This window comes from Arvicanthis niloticus, chromosome 30 (genome assembly GCF_011762505.2).
Source record: "Arvicanthis niloticus isolate mArvNil1 chromosome 30, mArvNil1.pat.X, whole genome shotgun sequence".
Taxonomy (NCBI): domain Eukaryota; kingdom Metazoa; phylum Chordata; class Mammalia; order Rodentia; family Muridae; genus Arvicanthis; species Arvicanthis niloticus.
The window spans coordinates 8,604,148-8,629,798 of NC_133438.1; the positions used below are offsets into that span (position 1 = coordinate 8,604,148).

The 25,651-nt window shown below is 39.9% G+C and overlaps 1 protein-coding gene across 1 annotated transcript in view; it reads right to left on the reverse strand.

Annotated features, from left to right (window-relative positions):
- The window catches only part of LOC143440601 (uncharacterized), a 74,384-nt gene that overhangs the window by 37,962 nt on the left and 10,771 nt on the right, over nucleotides 1-25,651 (reverse strand). Inside the window, exons 3-6 of the mRNA XM_076927406.1 lie at nucleotides 7,133-7,203; nucleotides 4,324-4,450; nucleotides 2,267-3,580; nucleotides 2,094-2,175 (exon numbers count right to left, since the gene is read on the reverse strand). Coding sequence (XP_076783521.1) covers nucleotides 2,094-2,175; nucleotides 2,267-3,580; nucleotides 4,324-4,450; nucleotides 7,133-7,162 — 1,553 coding nt within the window. The 5' untranslated portion in view covers nucleotides 7,163-7,203. The remainder of the gene's footprint in view (nucleotides 1-2,093; nucleotides 2,176-2,266; nucleotides 3,581-4,323; nucleotides 4,451-7,132; nucleotides 7,204-25,651) is intronic.

The following is a 25,651-nucleotide window of genomic DNA, read 5'->3' on the forward strand; positions in this document are numbered from 1 at the left end:
TCAAGTGCCTGGTGTGAGAGTTTCAACATCCCGCACACAGCAACTGATAGAAACTGTTTATGATCATTTGAAAGGAGGAGCCTCTATGTACTCAAGTTTTACTAAAAATGAGCTCATGTTTCAACCAACACTCAAAACAGGAAGCAACATAATTTCCTAATTTCTCATGAGTTAAATGACTTGCTTATTTTTTTAAATCACCAAAAAATTATGTAATTACATAGATTTGCTCACTATTAACATACCACTTTGCCTAAAGTTCCAATTTTTCTACGTCTTTCTCAATTTAGTATCAATATTCTAGTATAATGCTTTGGCTTGGAGGGAAGACTTTCTCCTTGTTTTTCAGTTCTTAAAAGTTAATTTCCAGGACACATTTGGTACTTCTAAACTGTAAATGAACATGTACCTCATCTACTGTTCACTGGTTAGCTTTTGAAAGCTTCATAATCTCATATTTCTAAGAATGTAATCACATGTGAAATTAAGATGAAGAAAACACCTTTGTAAAGCCAGGTACTGAGTTTTATTTCACAGTAAGTGTTCTGGGACGTGTATAATATTAACATTCTATAAATTATTCAACAAAAATAACAAATCTAATTCATTTCATGTAGTATATAAAGTAGAGTATTAAGGTACAACAGGACAGGGGGACACCACAATGGTCTGTAGTATCTGCCCATAGGAAGAATTGTTCTGAGGGTATTGGATTTGGGTTGAATCAAGGCCTATGAGTTAAGATCCACATAGAGACACAACCCAGTGGATAATGCCTGTCACCGACAAATATGAAGATTTTCATTTGTTCTTTGAATCTTATTTGAATTCAAGGAAGAGAACATACTTTTGCTCAGGCTCCAAAGACTCTCCATTCTTTGAGTGCAGAGCCATTGTAAGGTTACCTAGTACGCCTATGCCAGTAAGCCTGGAACACTGAACACAATCTTCTATATTTTATTTAACACAAATGCATTCATTCTCTCACAAATGCAGCACTGTCACACAACTCAATGTATTCTTATCAGGCAGACATACCTGGAGACAAAGAAATGGTGTCTTAGTCCTAAAACCATTGAAAATATGTGTTTTCCTATGGTCTTCAGCAATCTCCATGAGAAGGTCATTCCACTCCCAAATGAGTTGCCAACCACTGGATGAAAAACACTGCTATTAATGTTATGTTACAAGTTTGCAGAAAATCTTAGTGGATTAAGCTATGTTTTATGAGAGAAATTTTTGGGGAAATGCAACATATACACTCACCTGCCCCACCACAAGTGGAAACTGAAAACAAACAAGTTCAACTTGTTGAATCAATGAGATTTATTGGAGTTACACACAGGAGTATGGGCAAGGAGTTAGTGGTCAAATCCAACAGATTCAAACATAGTTGCTATCCTAAAAGTTGAAAACAGCATATGATATAGATTATAAATACTGGACATTTGGAGGAAGTTGTATATCTGTGAGCACATCTAAGGATAAAGAACATCATATTTTGTTCGCTTAGTTTGCCATATCTCCTTTTAAGAAGTATAATTTGTCTGAGATTTTTCATCCGAATTAGACATACAGAATGCTACTGGTGTCGTTATTTTGGGAGCATTACCAATCTTAATCAGTGGGTAATTCCCTTTGCAATGGATATTTCAGTCTCCAAGGAACTGCTATAGAATATCACATTTTCTGGCTTCCCCACTTGGTTTTTATTATGAACTATTTGAAGGGTAAACAAGTAAAAAGGTTTAAAGAAAATTTTCTTTCATTGTCACATTTTGAAAGGTTCTCTTAGCGTAAGTGCTTAATAGTCTTTAAGATTTGAGCATTTACATAAAGGTTTTCACAAGATTCTTATGTTCATGACACAAGAAACATAGTGCAGAGACTGAAGTGCCACCAAAGTACTGCTTGAATAAAGCATATGCCACTTTTCCCAGTGGAAACTTTTTCCACCCATGAATTACAAGATATTTTTTTAGACCTGAGATTTTGGAAAAGAACTTTTCAAATACATTGTATCTGTATGGTTTCTCTCCTTTATGTGTTCTCTGATGTATTCTAAGAGATAAGTCAACAGTAAAATATTTGCACATTTACTGCATTTGTAAGGTCTCTCTCCTGTACATACTCTCTGATGACTTCTAAAATGATATTTATTTGTAAACAATTTGTCTTATTCACCTCATTTATAATATTTCTCTCCTGTATGTATTTTCTAATGAGTGCTAAGATTACATTTCTGGGTAAAGAATTTATCATTCACTATATTTATACAGTTTCTCTGCTGCATGCGTTCTCTGATGAATATTAAGACTGCATTTTTGGGTAAAGCATTTCTCACATTCACTACAATTGTATGGTTTACCTCCTATATGAATTCGCTGATGAATTCTAAGCTCACTTTTTAGGGTAAAACATTTTTCACATTCACTACACTTATAAGGTTTCTCTCCTGTATGAATTCTCTGATGTCTTATAAGATCGCCTTTCTGGGTAAAGCATTTGTCACATTCACTACATTTGTAAGGTTTCTCTCCTGTATGAATTCTCTGATGTCTTATAAGAATGTCTTTCTGGGTGAAACATTTGTTACATTCATTACATTTGTAAGGTTTCTCTCCTGTATGAATTCTCTGATGTCTTCTAAGATTGCCTTTCTGTGTAAAAGATTTGATACATTCACTACATTTGTAAGGTTTCCCTCCTGTATGAATTCGCTGATGAATTCCAAGGTCACTTTTGACAGTAAAGCATTTTTCACATTCATTACACTTGTAAGGTTTCTCTCCTGTATGAATTCTATGATGAATAATAAGATCTCCTTTGCGTGTAAAGCATTTGGCACATTCAGGACATTTGTAAGGTTTCTCTCCTGTATGAATTCTCTGGTGAATTCTAAGATTGCGTTTCCGGTTAAAAGATTTAATACATTCACAACATTTGTAAGGTTTTCCTCCTGTATGAATCCTTTGATGACTTCTAAGACCACCTTTGTGGGTAAAGCATTTACCACATTCAATACATTTATAAGGTTTTTCTCCTGTATGAATTCTTTCATGAATAATAACGTCTCCTTTGCGGGTAAAGCATCTGTCACATTCACTACATTTGTAAGGTTTCTCTCCTGTATGAATTCTCTGATGACTCCAAAGATCTCCTTTGCGGGTAAAGCATTTGTCACATTTACTACATTTGTAAGGTTTATTTCCACTATTGGTTTGTATAAGCATGAGTTCATGTTGAGTGTCAAAAACCTTATCAAACTCTGTATTGTGTTCTTTTTGTCCTATGTGGGTTCCTTGATAAAGACTAATGATAGAGCACAAATTTAAGCAGTTTACACAATTTTTATATCTGCAAGGTTCTTTGGTATTCACAGAATCATGTCTGTTTACGCATGATGATTCAAGAGACGTATCTCTGTGACTAGTTGCGTAAGATGTACTCTGGGTAGAGTCATGAATGAGTTTTCCAAGTTCATGACATTTATATGACTGGATATTCACATGTTTGTGGACAATACACTGTGTGTCTTCATCCAAGATGTTCTCAAATTTATGAGATAAACGATGACTCTCTGAAAAAAAGTACAATTAGAGATGACAGGTATCAATCGATAAGTAAGAGAATATCCTGTGTTTGCTGAAGCCTTCTAAGGTAAATTAGCCATTCTCAAGGACAGGGATCTCAAGAGAGGTCTTTCTATTTCAAAATCATGACATGTTTGCTTAGAAGAACCGCAAATCTCTTCTATATCAAATAACTGAAAATATCAATAGCCTTCTAATTCTTATTTAACACAGTACTTTGCAGAAGGTAGGATCAAGCATTAAAGAACTTTGCAAAAGGAGCTCACTGAAGGATCATATAAACAAAATTTCTCTATTTTCTTCTTTATGTGTTGTGACACAGTGACACTGTGTAGCTTTTGTCAACTAGGAATTCATCAGGTAATCCATGTTGGCATGAAACTCATGATATAAAAACCATGTTGTGAATCTTCTCCCACTGAAGCCAGACCAGGTAGTCCTCTGCTGTATATATGTCAGGGGTCTCAGAGTAGCTCGTGTATATTCTCTGTTGGTGGCTCTGGGTCTGAGAGATCTCAGAAGCCCCTAACCCTCAAGAGACTTGAGGTCCCAGGGAGTGTCAAGTGCTGGGGGAGCAGACATCCTCTTGGAGACAGTGAGGAGGAGGAATGGGGTGAGGAACTATGGAAGGGTGGACTGAGAAAGGGGGTAATTTTAGAGAGTTTACATAAACACACAGTAGGTAAATTCAACGAATGAATCAGGAATTCTACAAAAAGATTATTCTTACCCACAAAGAATAAATTTTTGTAATTCTCCAACATCACATCCACATACAATTCCCTCTGAGCACAGTCAAGATATTTCCATTCATCTTGTGAGAAATCCACAGCCACATCCTTGAATGTTAATAGATCCTGTAATGGAAAAATACCTGTTTACCAAGTGCTGCTGGACACAAGTGTTTTCCTAGGTAGAAAAGACCTAAAATATGAAGAAATATGTCATGAGTCATTGCAAATATGTGAAGACAAACATCTTCTACAAATGTTCAAGAAATGTGACAGAAGTTAAGCATTGCAGCTCTTATACAATGTATAGAATAAAATACTGTATTTCTTACATTTATAATGTCCCTCCCCTACAGGAATTTTCTGATGTTTTCTACAACCTAAGCTGCAGATGAAGGATATGCCACCACCACTTCATTAAAATTCCATCTGAAATTTGGATTGTATAATCTAAAGTTGTTTCCCAGCACCCGCATGGAACTATACAACAGATTTTTAATCCCAATTGATTAAAATCCAAAGCTCTCTTCTGAGCTCTACAGGCTGAAGGGATACACAGGACATGTACAAATATTCAAGCAAATGTAGCAACATACATAAAAGAAAATTAACTTTGAATTTTAATAAAAGATGCTATCTAAAATAGTCATAAACTATATTCCAAATAATAAAATAGAAAAAAACAGCATTAGACAGCATTAAAATTATTTAATTTTTTTCTCAACATTTTCATATGCAATACAGATATTAACAATTTCATAAATTCTATATGGTCTTTCACTATAATTACTATATGTGAAAATAAATGGCATATGTGACAGTGCATTCAGATGAAGTAGAATCATTTGATGTGATCTAATCAAGTTTTTTAATTGAGAAAGAATTATACTAATTATTCAGAAATTTAAAAAAAAACATTATTGCTCATGAGACTGACTTACTGAAAATTTGAATCTTTAAATGTTAACTATATTTTCTTTTCTTTCAACACGTATTACAGCTTACTGCTATGTGTGACTTCAGTCCCTGGGGCTTGTTGCTAAACTCAGGTATACAGGGGCATAATGTATCATCCAGTGTACATAAAAATATGCAGATGAGCATTTATATAGTTAAAATAAAATATTATTGTAAAGGAAGATTTAGTTCCCTATGTAATACATAGCTTGGGAAAGTAGAAAAACATAGGGTGGATATAACATTCTTTCTGCTAAAGAAAAAAGAGAGAACAATATAAGAGAGAAATTCATTCATGCTTGAAATTGATGACTTTCCCACAGGATCACGGTAATACTCTCCAGAAAATTCTTACTAATATATTCTATGTAATGCACTACAAAGTTCAAGACAGCAGTGTTTACACTACTTATAAAAAATGAAACTAAAGAGAAAAAGAAAATAACTATCCATATACTAGAAATGTCCTCGTTGTCTTAGGGTTTTATTGCTGTGAAGACACACCAAGACAAATGCACCTCTTATAAAAGACAGCATTTAATTGGGACTGGCTTACAGGTTCTGAGGTACAGTCTTTGTCATCATGGTGGGAATCATGGCAGAGTCAAGGCAGGCATGGTGCTTGTGACGGTTTATATATGCTTAGGCCAGGGAGTGGCACTATTAGGAGGTGTAGCCTTGTTGAAATAGGTCTGTCATTGTGGGTGTGGGCTTTAATACCCTAGTCTTAACTGCCTGGAAGTGAGTATTCTGCTAGCAGCCTTCAGATGAAGATGCAGAATTCTTAGCTCCTCTTGCACCATGCCTGCCTGAATTCTGTCATGTTCCCTCCTTGATGATAATGGACTGAACCTCTGAACCTGTAAGGCAGACCCAATTAAATATTATTTAAGACTTGCATTGGTCATAGTGTCTGTTCACAGCAGTAAAACCCTAACTAAGACAACACTGGAGGAGGTTAAGAATTCTCTATCTTCATCCAAAGGAAGCCAGGAGCAAACTGGCTTCAGGCAGCCAGGAGAAGAGTATCAAGGCCCACCCCCATAGTTACACACTTCCTCTGACATGGCCACACCTACTCTTACCAAGACCATTCCCTGGGCCAAGCATATTCAAACTACCACATACACTGAGACTGGGCAGAATGTCTCCGAAGACAAACAGATTTCACGTGTCAAAACACCAATGATCACTGTGTGACATAAAATGCCAAAAAGAGATAGATGCCAGATTACTGAAATTTGCATCAACCTACAATCACATCTATGTTATTGCAAGAGAAAATCACATATTCATTCCATCATCTGTGCCACTTGGGAGCTGACATATTTACTACTAGGATTCAATACAGTGAGTGTATTATAATTCTACTCTTCCATAAATTCTACTTTTCCAGATATTGCTCAATGATGTCACTGTACATGTATGTGCAGATCCAAATTTACAAGGTTATTTCTGAAAACCTGACTATACTATTTCTGAAATGCAATTTATATGACACAGGAGACCTTCCTTTCCTAATGAACACAAGTCCATGCAATGTAGAAATTGCCCATAAATATATTTTTTGAACATCATTTACAACACATTGTCTTTAAGAACTGCAGGTCTTCAGTCCTTGAAAATTTAGGTCCTGTCAGTATAACATCCAGTGAAAACATAATTGGGCAAGGCTGTGCTGGTCCTATCATAAGTAAAAGATCTAAAGAGTTAATTTTGATTATTGGAGAAGAACAAAGACTAATCAGAAAACAAACACTTTAGATAACATTACTATAGGCAGAGAACTAATGTCTTGAACAGTTTAAATAATAAAACGAATTTTCAAAGAAATGAAGACAGGACACTGACCTGGGGAGCACATACCAGAGAAGCATTCATTCTTCTTGCTGTTCTCTGAGTTTCTGTCTCAGCAATATAGACTGAAATTCAAATTGAAATTTCACATCAAGTTTGCAAAAATTAAAAGCTAAAATTAATACAATTCTGTTATAGACAATGCTAAACCACATAAGGACACAAAAACAAAAAAGATACAATTACTTGTCAACATTCCCACAGAAAGAAGAGCATCGGATGACATTTAATGTGGCAAGGAAAATGACTATAATCTCAGGCCTTTTTCAAACCTCAGTACTTAAGAGGCACAAACAGAACAAATGTATACCTGCTGCAAAACATTACTATTCATGGTTATTACGGGCAACTTACCATTCAAGGACCAGAGTCAGGGACACATGGCTAGTAGGTACTAAGATGATGCTTAACATTAAATGGAGTTTGATTAGTCATCACACTAGAATACAATATCTGACCCTTTGTTCAAATATCATTTCATTCTATCTGGAAGATTCAGTACATCTATTTTCCATGTGTTCCCTGTGGTTGTGGGGAACAGACAGAGATTCTATCTGGAAAGCACCATGGGTTTTTTTTTCTCACAAAATGTTACTTTTATTTTACTTATTTTGAATTATGAACAGTGAACCATCATGCTTTTTCTTTCTTCTTATTTTTGACATTTCTTTTTTTCCTTTTTTTATTGGATATTTTATTTACATTTCAGATGCCATCCCCTTTCCCCATTTTCCTTCCCTAGAAAACCCCTATCCCATACCCCCTTTTCCTTTTTGCTTTTATACAACTTTTTACTGTTAACCAATGGCTTTATAAATTTGGAAATGTTCAACATCAATCAGAAGTGTAACCTAATACCCAACCTAGATATATCAACTATCTTTGACTGGCGGAGACATGTGAACATCTGCCTCCATGTCTGACACCCCTCTCTCTCTCTCATCACCTAGCTCCTACTCTCCTTCTCCTCCTCCTCTCCTTACTCCTCCCACCTTAGCTCCTCCTACATATCACCCTTCCTGTTAAAATAAAACTTTTCACTCAAAATACAGTTAGAGCATAACTATACCAATTTATGTCAGTAAGGAAGTACCATGTTTTTATGAAACTGATTGTCATCAGATCTAGTTACAGTCATTTTCATCATGATCTAAAAAGGCTTTACATTGTTCCTGAAGTAAATGTATCTTTCCCATTTACTCTTCCTTTTTTACTAAGCCACCTTTGTGTAGTAAGAATACTGATTACTTGAAATCCACATGAATGCATTTATAAGTAGAATATTATAATTCAGGACATGTAGGCCGCCGACCCGACTCAGCTGGTCAAGATGGCGCTGGCTTCTGGTATGATCTACTGGTAAACAAGTGCACTGCGCATGCGATCATCTTTGGGCCAATTCAGTTTTGGTGTCAACCCCTCCCGAGTAGGATATGCTAATGAGGTACTGCAATCCTGACCAATCACCCCCTCCGAAGCGGGGTATGCTAATGAAGCACTGCAATTCTGACCAATTGAGTACCTCCACGCGCTTTCCCCGTCCAGGGCTGAGGGTATATAAGCAGCTCGCCCTGGACACTCGGGGTTCCCTGCAAAATGAAGAAGCGCTTCTACAATAAAGGCTGTTGAGAAGGATCCGGTTGCTCACGTCTTCCTTGCTGGTCGAGTGGGGCACGACAAGTGGTGCCGAAACCCGGGAACAAGAAGAAACCCGGGAAAGAAGAAACCTGGGAACCTGAGGAGAAATTCTCACGGATCCAGAATTCTTCACCTTAGAAGTGGTGGTACCGGTAAGTCCGTGGTATAGCGGAGATTTGGAAGTCCACGGTATAGCGGCAATTTATCCGTCAGCGATAAAGCGACGGGGGAAGTTTCCAAGGGAACGAAGCAATATTAGCCCTGTATCTGACTGACTATGCTGAGCTTTGGCGTTGATCCACTGATTGCCGCTTTTCTCATCATCCCCTTCCTACATCTGGGACAAGGCCCCGGGCCCTGTGTTTGTTGTCCCATATTCTTATTCCTTTCGGGGCACTGTTTTTTGAAATGTCCGAGTTTCCCGCATGTAAAGCAGGCTTTGGTTCTCCCTACTCCTTTTGTAGCTTGTAAAACAGCAGCTGCTAATCCTGCATTAGACAGCCTCCTATCTCCCTGCATGCCTTCATCCATGCCTGCAGTCCTTTAGCCTTCCACAGAGTGATAGCAGTCCTACACTCCTTAGTACACTGTTCGTATATAAGCTGTTCTACCAATGGCATGGCTGTATCTGGGTTGCCAAAGATCCTCCCTGCTGCTTCCATCATACATGCCACAAAGTCGGAAAATGGCTCCGTGAGTCCCTAAATAACCTTCGTCAAATTTCCAGATACTTCTCCTTTATTGGGCAGTTGCTGTTTTACAAGCTACAAAAGGAGTAGGGAGAACTGGAGCCTGCTTTACATGCGGGAAACTCGGACATTTCAAAAAACAGTGCCCCGAAAGGAATAAGAATATGGGACAACAAACACAGGGCCCGGGGCCTTGTCCCAGATGTAGGAAGGGGAATCATTGGGCACATGAATGTCGCTCTGTCAAAGATATTAATGGATGCCTCCTAAGTAATAACTATGGTGGTGCTCGTCCAAAAACGGGCAGAAGGGCCCACGACCCCAGGGCCCGCAAATGTATGGGGCCATTCAGAGTCCGTCTCTGCGAATCCCTCAAAACCAAGGAGGGTCACTCTGGGTTCAGCAGGATTGGACCTCAGTGCCACCACCAGACTCGTGCTGACACCGCAAATGGGAGTGCAGCCTATAGAGTCTGACTTTTCAGGACCATTGCCCAAAGATACTGTAGGCCTGCTCTTGGGACGATCATCTTCAGCTCTGAAGGGGTTACAGATTATTCCAGGAGTCATAGATGCAGATTATACTAGAAAAGTCAAAATATTGGCCTCCTCTCGGAGGGGAATTACGGCCATTTCCCCAGGGGATAGGATAGCCCAACTGTTCGTATTGCCCAGTTTGCATAGCTATTTTCCATCTTATAACAAAGTCAGAGGTGATAGCAGGCTCGGGTCCACTGGGTCTCGTTTCGCCTATCTTTCCTTGGAATTACAAGATTGCCCTATGATGATGCTTTGGGTAGAGGGTCGATCCTTTTTGGGACTGTTAGACACAGGGGCAGATCGTAGCATCATATCTGCCCATGACTGGCCTGCCAAATGGCCGACCCAGAGGTCTGCCCAAAACTTTCGAGGATTGGGTTATGAATCCTCCCCCATGATAAACTCTAAGGAACTGGTATGAAACGATCAGGAAGGGAAAACTGGAAGGTTTACACCATATGTTTTGGACCTCCCGGTCACCTTATGGGGAAGGGACGTATTAACACAATGAGGCATGAGACTTACAAATGATTACTCTCCTCAATCGCAAGACATGATGCAGAGCATGGGCTATATGCCAGGCAAAGGGCTGGGAAAGAATATGCAGGGTACCCCAGATGTGGTCATCCCAAATATGATAGGACTGGGCTGAATTTTTCTTAGGGGCCACTGAGGGATATATACCTATCACTTGGAAAACGGGGGACCCAGTGTGGGTCCCTCAGTGGCCGTTACCTATAGAAAAGTTACAGGCAGCAAGAGCCTTGGTGCAAGAACAATTAGAGGCAGGACATGTAGAACCATCCCAGTCCCCCTGGAACACCCCGATCTTTGTAATAAAAAAGAAATCGGGGAAGTGGAGATTGCTGCATGATTTGCGGGCCATTAACGCCCAGATGCAGCCTATGGGCCCCATTCAACGAGGCCTCCCTCTGCTTTCTAGCCTGCCAATAGAATGGCCTGTTTTTATTATTGATATCAAGGATTGCTTCTTTTCCATACCATTAGCCCCTGCCGATTGCGAGCTATTTGCTTTTACTGTCCTTGCCATAAATAATGAAGAACCCGACGCACGTTATCAGTGGCGGGTGCTACCACAAGGGATGGCCAACAGTCCTACTATGTGTCAGCTATATGTAGGACATGCTTTGCTGCCGGTTAGGCAGGCCTTCCCGAAAGTTAGAGTTTGCCATTACATGGATAACATTTTGCTGGCAGCTCCCACCAGAGACCAGCTGGACTCTGCTTATATAGCACGAATTAAACAACTAGAGAAAGCACACTTATATGTGGCTCCAGAGAAGGTACAAACAGAAATGGTGGGATGATTCCTGGGAGCAGTAATATCTCCCAGGGACATTAAACCTCAAAAAATAAACATAAGAAAAGATCATTTACATACTCTAAATGATTTTCAAAAGTTATTGGGTGATATCAACTGGATTAGACCTTATCTGAAGATCCCCAAACATGAGTTGGTTCCCTTATTTGATATCTTGAAGGGGGATCTCTACCTGACCCCTCTAGGAGCCTCATATCAGATGCTACGTTGGCCTTGAATAAGGTGGAAACCACTTTAAGTAAAGCACAAATTACTCACATCCGTGATGTGCATTCCATCCTTTTATGTGTTTTAGACACTGAGACAGTCTACTGCGGTATTATGGCAGGAGGGCCCCTTATTATGGATACATCCTCATGTTTCTCCTAATAAAACCTTGGAACACTATCCCACTGCCGTTGCGCAGTTAGCTTTATTGGGCCTCAAGTTGTGCTTGGCACACTTCAGTGTACCTCCAATGAGAATTATCACCCCTTAAACTAGTCAACAAATGCAAACCTTGTGTGTCACCATAGATGACTGGACCATTCTTAGATGCAGCTTTGATGAGGATTTTGATAATCATCTCCCCAAGAACCCTATTCTTCAATTTGTTGCTAATCAACCTGTTATATTTCCAAAAATTACTGCCTCATTACCTATACCTGAGGCAGTGGACATATACACGGATGGCTCCAAAACAGGGGTTGGCAGTTACGTTGTTGGTTCTGAACCCCCAGTACAAATCCAGTTCACTCCTGGAACTCCACAGCTCGTGGAGTGCCAGATCGTTTTGGTGGTCTTCCAAACTTTCCCCGGTCCATTTAACTTGGTATCAGATTCCAGTTATGTAGTCAATGCTGTAGCTTCTTTGGAACTTGAGGGACCTATTAAGTCTAGTAGTCCTGTCTGCCACCTTCTCCAACAGATCCAGAAGCTTATTTGGCTAAGAAAAAATAAGTTTTTTATCCAACATATGAGAGCCCATACTATGCTGCCAGGTCCTATGACAGAGCGTAATGCTCTGGTGATGCTGCTACCTGCATGGAATTTGTCTTCCACATGGATACAATCACCAAAGCCTCTGCTTTTCATAAGCAGTTTCATGTGCCATCCACCACACTCCGTCATATGTTTCGGCTGCCACGAGCGGCAGCCAGAGATATTGTAATTAATTGTCCACATTGTGCCCAATTTCTTCATCCGCCTCATATTGGCATTAACCCTAGAGGCCTGTTGCCTCTCAAACTCTGGCAAATGGATGTTACCCACATATCCTACTTTGGAACTCTTAAATATATTCACTTTTCTGTTGATACATGCTCAGGCATTGTCTATGCCTCTCCCCTAAGCGGGGAAAAGGTCCGCAACGTGATAAGTCAGTGCCTTGCAGCTTGGGCAGCATGGGGCAAGCCCGATGTCATTAAAACAGACAATGGACTGGCTTATACATCCAGGCCCTTCGCTACATTTTATCAAAACATGAATGTGAAACATATCACTGGTTTGCCCTACAACCCTCAAGGTCAAGGTATCGTGGAACGTGCCCATCGCACGCTAAAGGAACTGTTACAAAAACAGAAAAGGGGAATAGCTCACGGCCACTACCCAAAAGAACAACTTTCCTTAGCCCTCTTTACTCTAAATTTTTTGACACTTGATGTGGATGGACGCTCAGCGGCCGACCGGCATTCACTGTCCACCCTGACCATTAAATAAGAAGTAAAATGGAAAGATGTCTTAACAGGCTCATGGCATGGTCCGGATCCGGTTATTTCCAGATCCAGGGGAGCTGTTTGTGTTTTTCCATAGGACCAGGAAGATCCGATTTGGGTCCCTGAACGTCTCACCAGATGCATCAGACCATCCCAGGACCGAGACAATGTGGTGGACACGCATGAGGATCCAGACACTGAGTCTACTGCTGTTGGTAACTCAGGGATTAGCCACCCAACTGTGGGCAATCGCCAGAACTTGGCCAGTTCCCATGCCCATCCATAGCAATTCCCCGATTCTGACCACCTTTTTCTCCACCTCTTGTGAGCAAGATATGCCTTGCACTATTCCCACTCAGGAGGCCCCCACAAGTTATACAGCCACCAATTATACCTTGGCAGGCACCTTATGTTTTACCTTTAATAAGAATGTCTCTCTATGCATTTTCCTGGCATCCTGGTATTTAGTAAATTGGCTAGATTCCATGAATCTAGGGGGTGTGAGCACCGGAGTATTACACGCAGCTCTATCACTAGTGAGCTATGGTTCTAGCCAGGGTACGGGAGAGACGGGTACTAATTCTAGCTCCCCCCTTAATATTACCACCTTACTTATGTCTCAGTACCTAATTATACCCTCTGAAGCTAATTCCACCAAAGGCAATTCCACTAAAGGTAAAGTCCTGCCTAATTGTCCACCCTACCAAGATTTTCCCCCTGATTATTCCCCCTTGCCAGAGTCCCGATTATCGGGACAACCAGTTATCTTCTGGATTTGAATTTAGCCCTCCTTTGTCTAGAGCCAAGTATATCAATGGGTCCAGGATTGCAACCAGGCCAGGTAATATCTGGCCCTGGTATCAATGGCTGCTCTCTAACAATAAGTCAGCCTTTACTTCTCTCACCCCATTTTCTAGGTTGAGAAGGGGCAATTTTTCATTAGTCAATATTAGTGCCATCAGGCATCCTAATGTGAGTTTAACAGGTATCAAGATTAATGGACAATTACGGAACCATTCTTATACAGGGGCTCCTGTTTGTGTGAAGCCCCCCTTTTTCTTTATTCTGATTAATACCTCAGAGGAGGCGCTAAGTTGCAATGCCTCTGGGGTTGCCTGCTTGATATCTGAGTGCTGGGATGGGACAAGTACCACAGCTCTGGTGGTGTGGTTACCAACCTTTGTACCCATCCCAGTTGAAGCTGATCCTAAAGAGTTTCCCATACTTACCCTTTTGCGCCATAAGCGTGACTTTGGTATCACAGCAGCGATAGTAGCCACTATTGTGGTGTCTGCCGCCATGGCCACTACTGCTGCAGTCACTATGGCCTCTCAGGTACAGAGAAAGGAGACAGTCAATTCCATTGTGGAGCAGACAGCTGCTGCACTGACTACCCAGAGAGAAATTAATGCCCATCTTACCTCTGGAATACTGCTGGCCAACCAGCGCATTGATTTAGTCCAAAACCAATTGGAAGAATTATTTAAGGGAATTCAGGCCTCCTGTGTATACTCCATGGGAGGCCTCTGTGTCACCCCCCTACAAGCTAACTTTTCTCAGTCTGTCAATCAATCCAGGGTGCTGTCGGAATACCTGAGAGGCAACTGGTTGTTGCAAACAGAAGAAATGATGACCAGATTGTTTGCTCAGATCGCCCAGCTGAATGGGACCAGACTGGAGCCTCTTTCTCTGGGTGACCTCACCTCCTGGATAACCAATGCCTTTTCCTTTTTTAAAGAGTGGGCAGGAGTCTTTATTTGGGGAGCCGTGGTGTTGGCCGGTTGCGTCTTTTGCATGTGGCTTCTTTGTAAACTAAAAAGAGACCATGCCAGGCACAAAACCATAGTCTACCAAGCCTTGGCCGCTATCGAGAATGGTGAACCACCCCCATGTTTGGCTTGCAACCCTAAAGGAATTATGAGTGGGTTACAGCAGATACGAGCCCATAAAGAGTACACTACAGGCAGTTTGGGGTGTTTTCGAGTGGGTACTCGACAGGGAATGTTCCACGAGTGTGGCTATATTTCCCGAAAGTATGCCTGATTGCACAAAGGTTTGATGCCAAAACCTCCTCTCTGCACATGGAGCCAGCCCGAGCGCCCCAGGGAGGAGGTGCCCTTTCCCCATCAAAAGGCATCGAGATGGGTATGGGAAGTATTACTCATTGCACGACGACAAGAGAAGAAACCCATTACAATATCTCATTTTGCACAGGGGATCAGGCCTCTGCTTTCCCTCACTGTACAACTACACTCATAGGGCAACTATCATGTACCTGTTCTGTGACTCAGGGTTTGCAATAAAACAAAAAAGGGGGAGATGTAGGCCGCTGACCTGACTCAGCTGGTAAAGATGACACAGGCTTCTGGTATGATCTACTGGTAAACAAGTGCACTGCGCATGCGATCATCTTTGGGCCAATTCAGTTTTGGCACCAACCCCTCCCAAGTGGGATATGCTAATGAGGTACTGCAATCCTGACCAATCACCCCCTCCGAAGCGGGGTATGCTAATGAAGCACTGCAATTCTGACCAATTGCGCACCTCCACACGTTTTCCCTGCCCAGGGCTGAGGGTATATAAGCAGCTCGCCCTGGGCACTCGGGGTCCTCCTGCAAAATGAAGAAGCACTTCTACAATAAAGGCTATTGAGAAGGCTATCTGGTTGTTCACGTCTTCCTTGCTGGTCGAGTGGGGCGGGACAAGGACAAACATGGCTTTATAGTGAATGTCCATGAGTTAAATATTCTAAGCCAGTGGCTATCTATCTCTTTAATGCTATGACCTTTTAATATACTACAAGAAACTCATAAGTTAATATGGTAGACTGTGCCCTTCCCCCAGGCCTGAGCAGGCCTGGAATGTCATTTACCACAATAGACCAAGCAACAGTAGGACCTAGGAGATGCATTGCATTACCAGCCTTGGAGCCTTGGGGCCTGCTACCTTAGCTAAGAAGAATGGACTGCCTGCTGAGCTAGCCTTGACACCTTCAGGACAGCTATCTCCTTACCCAGCCCCTGGGCTGAACCGAGAAGAAACTCTGGGGGGGTGGGGCTTCCCCTTTATATGTGAAAGCAAATTATTAAACTTCGGGCCTTGATCAGAATACTTTGTCTTGGCCCCTCATTTCTCTCGCCCTCCATTCCTGTTCATTCCTAGACTTTCTCTCAGGAGAACCCGGTTACTCGTGGCTGCAGGCAGCTACAGTAGACAAACCTGTAGATTACTACGGGAGTGGTATATCAGTTACTAATACTATCAGAAATATGGTAGTCTTAAGCTACTTTTTTGAAAGGGTCAATTGACCCCAAAAGGTCACAACCCATGAGTTGAAAATAATTTTGCTTGGCAATGTCAAGGCAGAATCTTCAAGAAGCAATCATGACAGAAACTCTGTGATGGCTGCTATGCATAAGAGAAATAAAGTGCATAGAAATAAAGTGAATCATTACAGGATATCCCCTTGGAGAAAAGATTTACTCATTATGTCAGATCCGTCAAAATCCTATCACTTTTCGAACCATCATCCTGGACATGCATATATCTGTGTCTTGGTATATTGTTCCAGCCAGTTTTCAGGTTCCCAAATTTAGTAATGACTCCAATGAGACTCTTCAGTTCTTGACTGTTATGCATTTACTCTATGATGATAACCCATATAGTTGCACATGAAAATAGGAGTGTGTGACATGGGACTCCTGTCAAATATACCTATACATATACATTCACACTCAGGCATACAAATATATATACACTTATGTATGTCTCAAAGATAAGTACTCATTCTTAATGTTAAAATACTATTACTACACAAAGTTGTCATGACCATGATATTAGCATATATGCAATTCTTTCAATATATTATATTGACCTTATATTTCTCTCATATTAAATAATTCTCTAGACATTTAACAGACACTTACATGGTCTCACTCTATGCCATTCTCTATATAGTTTAGGGTGACAATGAGAAACACCAGAAGGATGACATGCTGTAGAAAGTTATATAATTACTGAGAATTAAAGAGGAAAATCAAGTTTCCTATAAACAAAACTTTTCATGTCAACATATCCATGAAAGGCCTTGGGCAAATTATCATACTAGCTCACTATGAAAGCAATGAAGACTATCAGAGTATTGATCTGTGAAGCACTTGGGTGGTGGGCTTTAGGGAAGTGCTGAGACACTGCTCTGGGGGTGGGAAGCTGAAATTAGGGTTCTGGGCACAGATTGGCCTTCTATGGAAGACTTAAACTGCAGCTCTGTAGGCAAAGGCCTTCTTCTTGCTCCCTACGATCGTTCTCAAGGAAAGAGACAGTCCATGTTTATCCATGTTCATCTTGGGAAATGGCTGTGTACCAACATCTCAGGATGGAACAGAGAGAGATTAAATACCTTTTGCAGAAAGGAATGTCTGGGAAGAGAAGCTTATTGGCTAAACACTCAAGGCCTCCAGGTACCTCATTAGCATGGAGAACTCCATTTTGGGCTACATGGGAGTGTGGCACATATTCCCAGCCAAACATCTAAGAGGGAGCAGGGAGGTGCCTACTATCTCTCAGACCTTACTAAGTTTCCTGGCACAGTTCATTGTCCCACATAAGAGTAGAAGAAACATACTACAGAATAATGAAGATAGTAGCCAACATCCTAACCCTGTCTTTACAAAATTTGACAAGAGCTGTCATCATTCTACTATACTCAGAAGAAAATCAAGAATGTGCAACTGCTCCATAATAACTCATAACAGTGCATCATTGGTTACAAAGAGCAAGCAAGACCTACAAAAATTTTCAATATGACAAATAAGAAAACAAGGAAAGCATTTTTCCCCAAATTATATAATTTGGGAAACACAATTCTTTACTTCAGAAACTACAAACATTCCACAAGAGAGCTCCAATCTGATAATACTCTTAATAAGCTATTTTAAAATACCAGAAAATATCACTTTGTTTTACACGTTCCTAGAGAATAGGCTGAGAAGTCAGGAGACCACTCAATGTCTAAAAATGCTATGGATACGCTGGTGTAGCATTCAAACTGCTAAAAGCACTGTGTAAACTGCTGGGCAAAGCAAATCATCAGTGGTTACTCTCACATGCTAACCTCTAGTGTTGTAATACCAACCTGGAGGGCAAGGCATGTCAACCAGTACAATAGCACCACTACTATTTTATAAGTAACAAAAGCCTTCCTGGCTTGAATTGAGGTCATCCCACAAAAGAAATGCACAGCTGATACTGGAAGCCAGCCAAAAGTCAAGAACAGGAAAGATCACAGGCTCAAGAAGGGAATCTATGACTGATGCACTGCTACATATATATTGTTGTTAGAGTTTCCATTGCTGTAAAGAGACACCAAGACCAAGGCAACTTTTATAAAGGACCACATTTAATTGGGGTTGGCATACAGGGTCAGAGATTCAGTCCATATCATTAAGTCAGAAAGCATATATAATAAAGTCAATGTAATCCATCAGATAAACAAACTGAAAGAAAAGAATCCTCATTATCATTGCATTAGAAGCCTTTGACATGATCCATGGATAGATCTGGAACACAAGGAACATACTGAAACATATTTAAGGTGATCTCCAGCAAGTTCATAGTTAAAAGCAAGTTAAGTGAAGAGAGACTCAAAGTGATTCTACTAAAATTCAAAACAAGTCAAGGCTGTCCACTCTCTCCTTGTCTGTTCAATGTAGTACATTGAGTTCAAGTTAAAGTAAGAGTAGAAATAAATGAGTCAAGGAAAAACACAACTTACAAATAATAATTATTTGTAAGTTATATAATAATATACATGAATGACCCAGACTAAAATCCACATACATATGGACACCTGATTTTTGATAAAGAAGCCAGAAATACACTATGGAAAAAAGAAAACATCTTCAACAAATGGTACTGGTCTAACTGAACTTCTTCCTTGTTGATGAATGCAAAAAAATCCATATCTATCACCCTGCATAAATTTCAGTCCAAGTGGATTAAATACATAGACTCATGGTTTCTATTGCTCTGAAGAGACATTATGACCACTACAAATCTCAAAGGAAACCATTTCATTGTAGCTGGCTTGCACTTTTAAGAGGTTGCCAAGAGCCTGCTCCTGTCATGTGTTCTCCCTGGAACTGGAACAAAGACAATTGGGGGAGCATCGGTGGTGGGGGGGCATCATTGGGGGGGGGACAAAATTCAGTTTTATGAGGCTAAAGGTTAATTAATATAATCAACTTTACTTAACTTTACTATAAAAATAACATTTACCAGTCTTGACTCCAAGTTATTTTGAGGCCAGAAACCAAAGACCTCAGGCAAGGAATACTCAATTAAACACTTAATTAAACAGTGAGCATTAAGTAAAGACATTCTTTGTGTGCTCCACCCACTCCCCAACACAGGTCCTCCAAAGTCCCCAGCCTCATTTCACTAACACTAACTAATTGCCAGCTAGAGTTTGTTGCAGAAATAAAAAACCACTTTGAAAGCAATTCTAATTTTTATTTCTTAGAGAAAGAAAAAGGGGATGGGGTGGGAAAGGCCTGAAAAAAAAAAAAAACCTGTCCCTTTCTTAATCTTAAGGAAAAGCTTAGCTTTAAGAAAAAGACACGTCTCTTTGTTAATCTTATGGAAAGGCCTAAACATAAGGCGGGAAAAAAACCCTTTCTTGCCTTTACACTGCTTTCTTTTCAGCCCTGTTATATTTATCTGCTTTTCTTTGCTGTGTTCTCTCTGTCTTCTATTCTTCTGTTCTGCCTTATCATTCCTTGTTCTTATATACATGATCACATGGTATTTCAAGCATCTTTTCTCAGAAGATAAGTTCAAAACCAAATTCAAATAAATCATAAATTGAATAAGAAGTCACAACAGAAATGTTTACATGAGTTTCCACCAAGACTAGTTATCTAACTAAACATTCATTATCTGCCATTACCTCCACAGGCTCATTGAGAGTTTAAATCTATAATTCTTAGGTCTAAGTTCACACACTATGTCAACAGACAAAACATCTGTCTAGTGTCTCATTAGTATCGAAGTCATGTATAGATAAACAATATTTTATCTTAGTCAATATTTTATCTTCTGTTCTTGTACCAACAATAAACAGCTTATTCCCAGTTTATGGCTGTTAGTTAACAGATGATGGTTGTGTAGCAGAAAAGAATGTTTTTTAAAGATTCTAAATCTGTTTCGTGCATATATTATTTCCTAGTTGCAAATAGCTTATGACATTTTAAGACTTGCAGGGCCTTAATTGTAGCCCTTTCTATAAAGGGTTCAATAATGACTAGTATAAAGTGTAAACATAAGAATTCTATAGTCATTATTAGGATTTAAGAAGTCATGTATTTGTCTACATAGTATCACTATAAGATAGTACATCTTCATTGATCTGAAGAAAATCTGTCCAATAGTGTAGGCTAATGACCAGGAACTGTTATATTAATTTAATAATGACAGGAAAGGCATATCAATAACAAGAGTCAATTCTGAGATGAAGTCTCTTGGGCCTTGTCTCCAAGAGCTCATCAATTACAGATCATGGAAAAAAGTAGACCATCTTAGGAAAGACATCCACTAGTCTTAGCCTTTCTCCTAGATGGCTTCTGACAAGAGGTTTAATCCATTATCATTATGGCTGAATGCATGGCAGTGTGCAGTCAGATATGATGCTGCACAAGGAGCCGAGAATTCTATATCTTGATCTGGAAGTAGCAGAAATGAAGACTGAGATACACTGGCAAGGCCTGAGCTTCTTACATCTTAAATCCTAACCCCATGACCCACTTCCTCCAACAAGGCCATGCGGCCTAATAGTGCAACTCCCTTTGACAAAGCACTTATGTACATAAATCTATGAAAGTCAGTCCTATTTAAACTACCACATTCCACTCCATGGCTCCCATAACCTTGTAGCCATACATAATGCAGAAATGCATTGAGGTCAACTTAGAAGTCTCTATACTCTTTAACAGTTTCAACCATGTTTAAAAGTTCAGAGTTAAAAATCTATTCTAAGAGTCATGCAATCTTAACTGAAAGACCCTGTAAAAATCAAAATGAAAAGGCAGACCACATACTTTTAACATACAATGGCTCAAGGTATATATTACCTTTCCCAAAAGTAATTATGTCCTCCACAGTGACACACTTCCTCCAACAAGTCCACATTTCCTAATAATGTCAATCCCTGGGCCAACCATATTTAAACTACCACATTCTACTTTTTGGCACCCATAAGCTTCTTCAAATATATAAGTTATATGGAGGTTATACCAAGCCATAGCATAATCAGAAATATATTTACTCTAACTTCTGCTGAGGCCCAGCCCCAGCACTTTTTTCTTGGTTCCTCTTGAGACAGCGGAGAGGGAAGTGCATTGGTATAGGAAAGACTTGGTCTTTCGAGATATTTAGGGTTGCTGTTTAATAATAAAATGCTTACCTATCATAAGTCTTAGTAACTTTGCTGACAGTAGCTGACCTGCCTGTCTGAGTTCCCCTCAGGCCAGAAACTGTTTAGCACCTCATCAAAAACAGTAGGAGATTAAGTAAGGTAGCCTTTGTTTTATTTACTACCTGTTAGTTGAAGTCTCTGAAAGAAAAGAGGGGCACTTTGAAAGGTGATTTTAATCTTTATTTCTAAGTTCTCTTTAAAAAGTTTTCTATCAATGTTCTCTAGGAAAGTTTTTCTACAAGGTTCTTCTCTCTAAAAAGTTCTTCTTCAGTTCTCTTTAAAAGGTTCTCTCTGCTCTTTTTTCCTTATCTTGCTCTTTCATCCTGTTGTGATGAAACAATGACCTTGCTCTGCATTCCTTATTCTCAATGCCTTTTCTTCCAATGCCTTTACTTCTAAGTTCTTCTTAAGTTGTTTCATCTCTTTGTCCTCAGAACTTAATACATCCTTCAGAATACATTATCACTTGGTATAAAGTTGACCATTAGTTTACATATAAATTCAAATCATAAATTGAATAAGAAGTATAAAACAGAGAATGTTTACATGCATATCCATTAGGAGTAATTATCTGGCTAAACATTCATTATCTGTCACAAGCTCAATAAGTTCATTGAAAGTTAAAAGCAGTGATTTTTCTGACTAAGTTATTAGTGAACTTTTATATAGATAAAATCCAGTCAGTAGTTTATATCTTCTGTCATTGAACCTATAGTAAATCTTTAGTTTCCTTTTTATGACCTTTGGTTAATGGTTCTACAACCTCTTGGAATGTGCTCTAATGTGTAGATGCCTGTTTGTTATCTCTGAAGCAATTCACTGGTGACACTTGACTGGCAGAGTTCTCACTGTAGTTTTGATTATCAGAGAGGACTTAATAGCAGTCATCGTATAAAAGATCTTAATATCTTACTAGTATTAGAAATTCTTATAGAATCATTATTAGGAACTAAGGAATCAGGTATTTGTCTATATAGCACCACCACAAGACAGCACATCTTTGCACTTCTGCCAAAATCTGCTCAAACGAGTGAGCTAATACATAGTCATTGTAATAAAAGAACATTACACACATTAAGCACGTCAATAGCAGGAATCTTTCCTCAGATAAAATCTTCTCACCCTTGCCTCAAAAAGCACATCAGTCATTAACTTTATAGTTCATGGTAGAACCATCTCAGGAAGATCACCTGCTAGTTTTTAGCTTTTCCTTGATGGCTCCTAGGACTTCAAAAGTCCCCATAGTGTGCAGAAGTTTCAACATTAAAAGTCCAAAGTTCAAAGTTTCTTCTGAGATTCATCCAGTCAATTTACTATAATACCCTATTAAAAAATGCAGACCGCATACCTTCAACACGACAAGATATACATTACTGTTCCAAAACGTTATAGTGAGGAAATACTGGACAAATGCAAGAGCAAAAGGCAGCTGGGCAAACTTCAAATTCTGCATCTCCCTGTCTGATGAACAACTCCTTTTAGCTTTGATGATTGGAACACACTTTTCTCTTGGGTTGATTCCTTTCCCTGTTAGCAGCTTGCCCTGGCAGGTCTTCCACAGATCTGGCATCTCTTAACACCTTGGAGTTTCCAAGGCACCTTGAAATTTCCAGCTGCTTTTTCCTGAAGTTTGGGATTCCCACCCACATGATTTTCCAGCTGGGGTCACTTCTCCAGCTCCACCCTCTGTAGCACTCCAGTGTCTGCCTGATGCCACTCCACTCTTGTTGATGTTCTTGCTGGTTATCCCTTGGTAAGGCCATCTACAACATGTTTGGGTTTTTTTTTTTTTTTTTTTTTTTTGCAATTACCCTAGACCAATAGCCTATCATAGGCTCCTTTCATGGTGCCAAGCCTGAAGTTCTTTGCATGACCCCTTCAGTCTTGGGCCATCAACTGTAACTTAGGCTACAACTTCACCAATGGCCTTCCCTAGCCTCTGAGAATGTCAGGCCTTAGCAGCTCTCTTTTTAACCCTTTATGCATTCAAATCCAGTACTACCTGGGTGACTCTTACACAGTACCAAGTACAGCTGCAGCACAAAGTACAACCTTGGCTATCTCTTGAGAGCTTCTTTGTGCTCTCAGAAAATACTTCTCAAAAGGTTTTACCTCACTGATGCCAAACTCTTCTTAATCACTGCCAATTTCTTAGTTCCACTTAATCAGCATCAATTGTAGCAGTAATGCCTTCTACTCTTGACTCTAAAGCAAGAGTCACGTAGCAGGAGCTGCCGAGTTCTTCTGCATGTTGGCACTGGAACATGGCCCCATGGGTCTATTATATCTTCACCAGCTTCCCGTTTTCCATTATTTCATTCATTGCCTAAGCTTGGCTGACCTGGAACTTGTCCTGCAGATTGACCTTGAACTCAGAGATCTGCATGGCTATGTCTCCTGAATGCGGAGGTTAAAGGTGTGGTCCACTACACATGGACCTAAGCTTTACTCTACCTGAAATGCTTTATCTACCAGGCTGGCCTTGAACTCAAGATATCTCCTTGCCTGTCTCCTAAGATTAAAGATGTGTACCATCATGCCTGGGCCTAAGCTTTTCATGACCAGTACTCCTCAGATTAAATGTCCAAAATAAAAACAATAACCAGGTTATAACAACCAACATGACAACTATTCCTTGTTCAACTGCAGACACAAACAATAAGCTTATTGAGAGATATTTTATATTGAGAGATATCTTATATTGAGAGATATGTTGACCTCATATCATCTTTACCTTCATCTGTTTAATCTCCTTGAATACAGGATTTACCTCAACTGTACTTCCTGATGCCCCTTTATTACTTGAACCATACGTTTTGTAATTTTTCTTTCTCAGCTTTTTCATTTTCATCAAGAACATCTCTATGAGAGGGAACGTTAGTAACCACACAACAGAACTTATACTAAGCTTTTTTGAGACTTCCTTTGTCAAGGAAATTTATCCAAATCTTTTGGTTTTTTTTGTTTGTTTGTTTTTTGTTTTTGAGACAGGGTTTCTCAATTTATCCAAATCTTTACCTTAGCCTCAGATATACTCTCTTACAAATGCAAAAAGCAGCCAATTTCTTCACTAACATATCAAAATATCAGTCTGTAGGCCACATTCTTCTCCATTGCATCAGCTTGGGCCAGGGCTGCAATGTTCAAAACACCCTCAGCATCAATCTCTTCCAGATTCCTACTAGGATGATCCATTAAGCCCATTTAAAATATTCTACTGCATCCCAAATCCAAAGTTCCAAAATCCACATTCCTCCAAACAGAAACATGGTCAGACCTATCACAGCAATACTTCAGTCCTTGGCACCAACTTCTGACTTAGGGTCTGCAATACTGTGAAGAGACAACATGACCAAAGCAACGTTTATAAAAGACAACATTGAATTAGGGTTGGCTTATAGGTTCAGAGGTTCAGTTCATTATTATTATCACTGGAGGAAGCATGGGAACATCCAGGCAGACATGGCGCTAGAGGAGCTGAAAGTTCAGCAACTTGTTCCAAAGTCAAATAGAAGACTATTTCACAGGAAGCGAGAAGGAGGGTCTCAAAGCCCACCCCAACAGTCACACACATCCTTCAACGAGGCTTCAACCTCCTAAAACTGCCACTCCCTGGGCCAAAAATATTCAAACCAGTACAATGTAGGAATCCTGGAATTGACTTGAAATGATTCTGCTTATAACTTAGCCCAGTGCTGCTGAAAACCTAAGTCAAAAACACATAGTTGGCAACAGGAAACTTTCATTTCAGAGATTGTTGAATACAAAGAGAGGGGAGGTGAAAGGCTCTAAGAGCTGGAGTAAGGGGAGTCTGTAGTTTTTCGAAGCCTACTTTCTAATGATGGTTTTTATAAGCTTTAGATACAGGGAAGTGGATCTGTTTAGAAATTGTTCTTTGGAGCATATCTTATCTGAGGGATTTCAGGAAATCAGCAGTGTCAGCAGCAGCAGCAACTCCATCCCCTTGCAAATATACCACAAATATACCATCAGTACAGTTCAGTAGAGTATTGACAACAAACACAAATCAGCAACAGTTGCACAACCTAACAGAGACAGCCAGGCCTCAGATGAATTGGCATGAGCCAGCAGTAGGGATTATGACCAGCAGGGACATCAGGAGTTCTTTGCCTGGACTCTC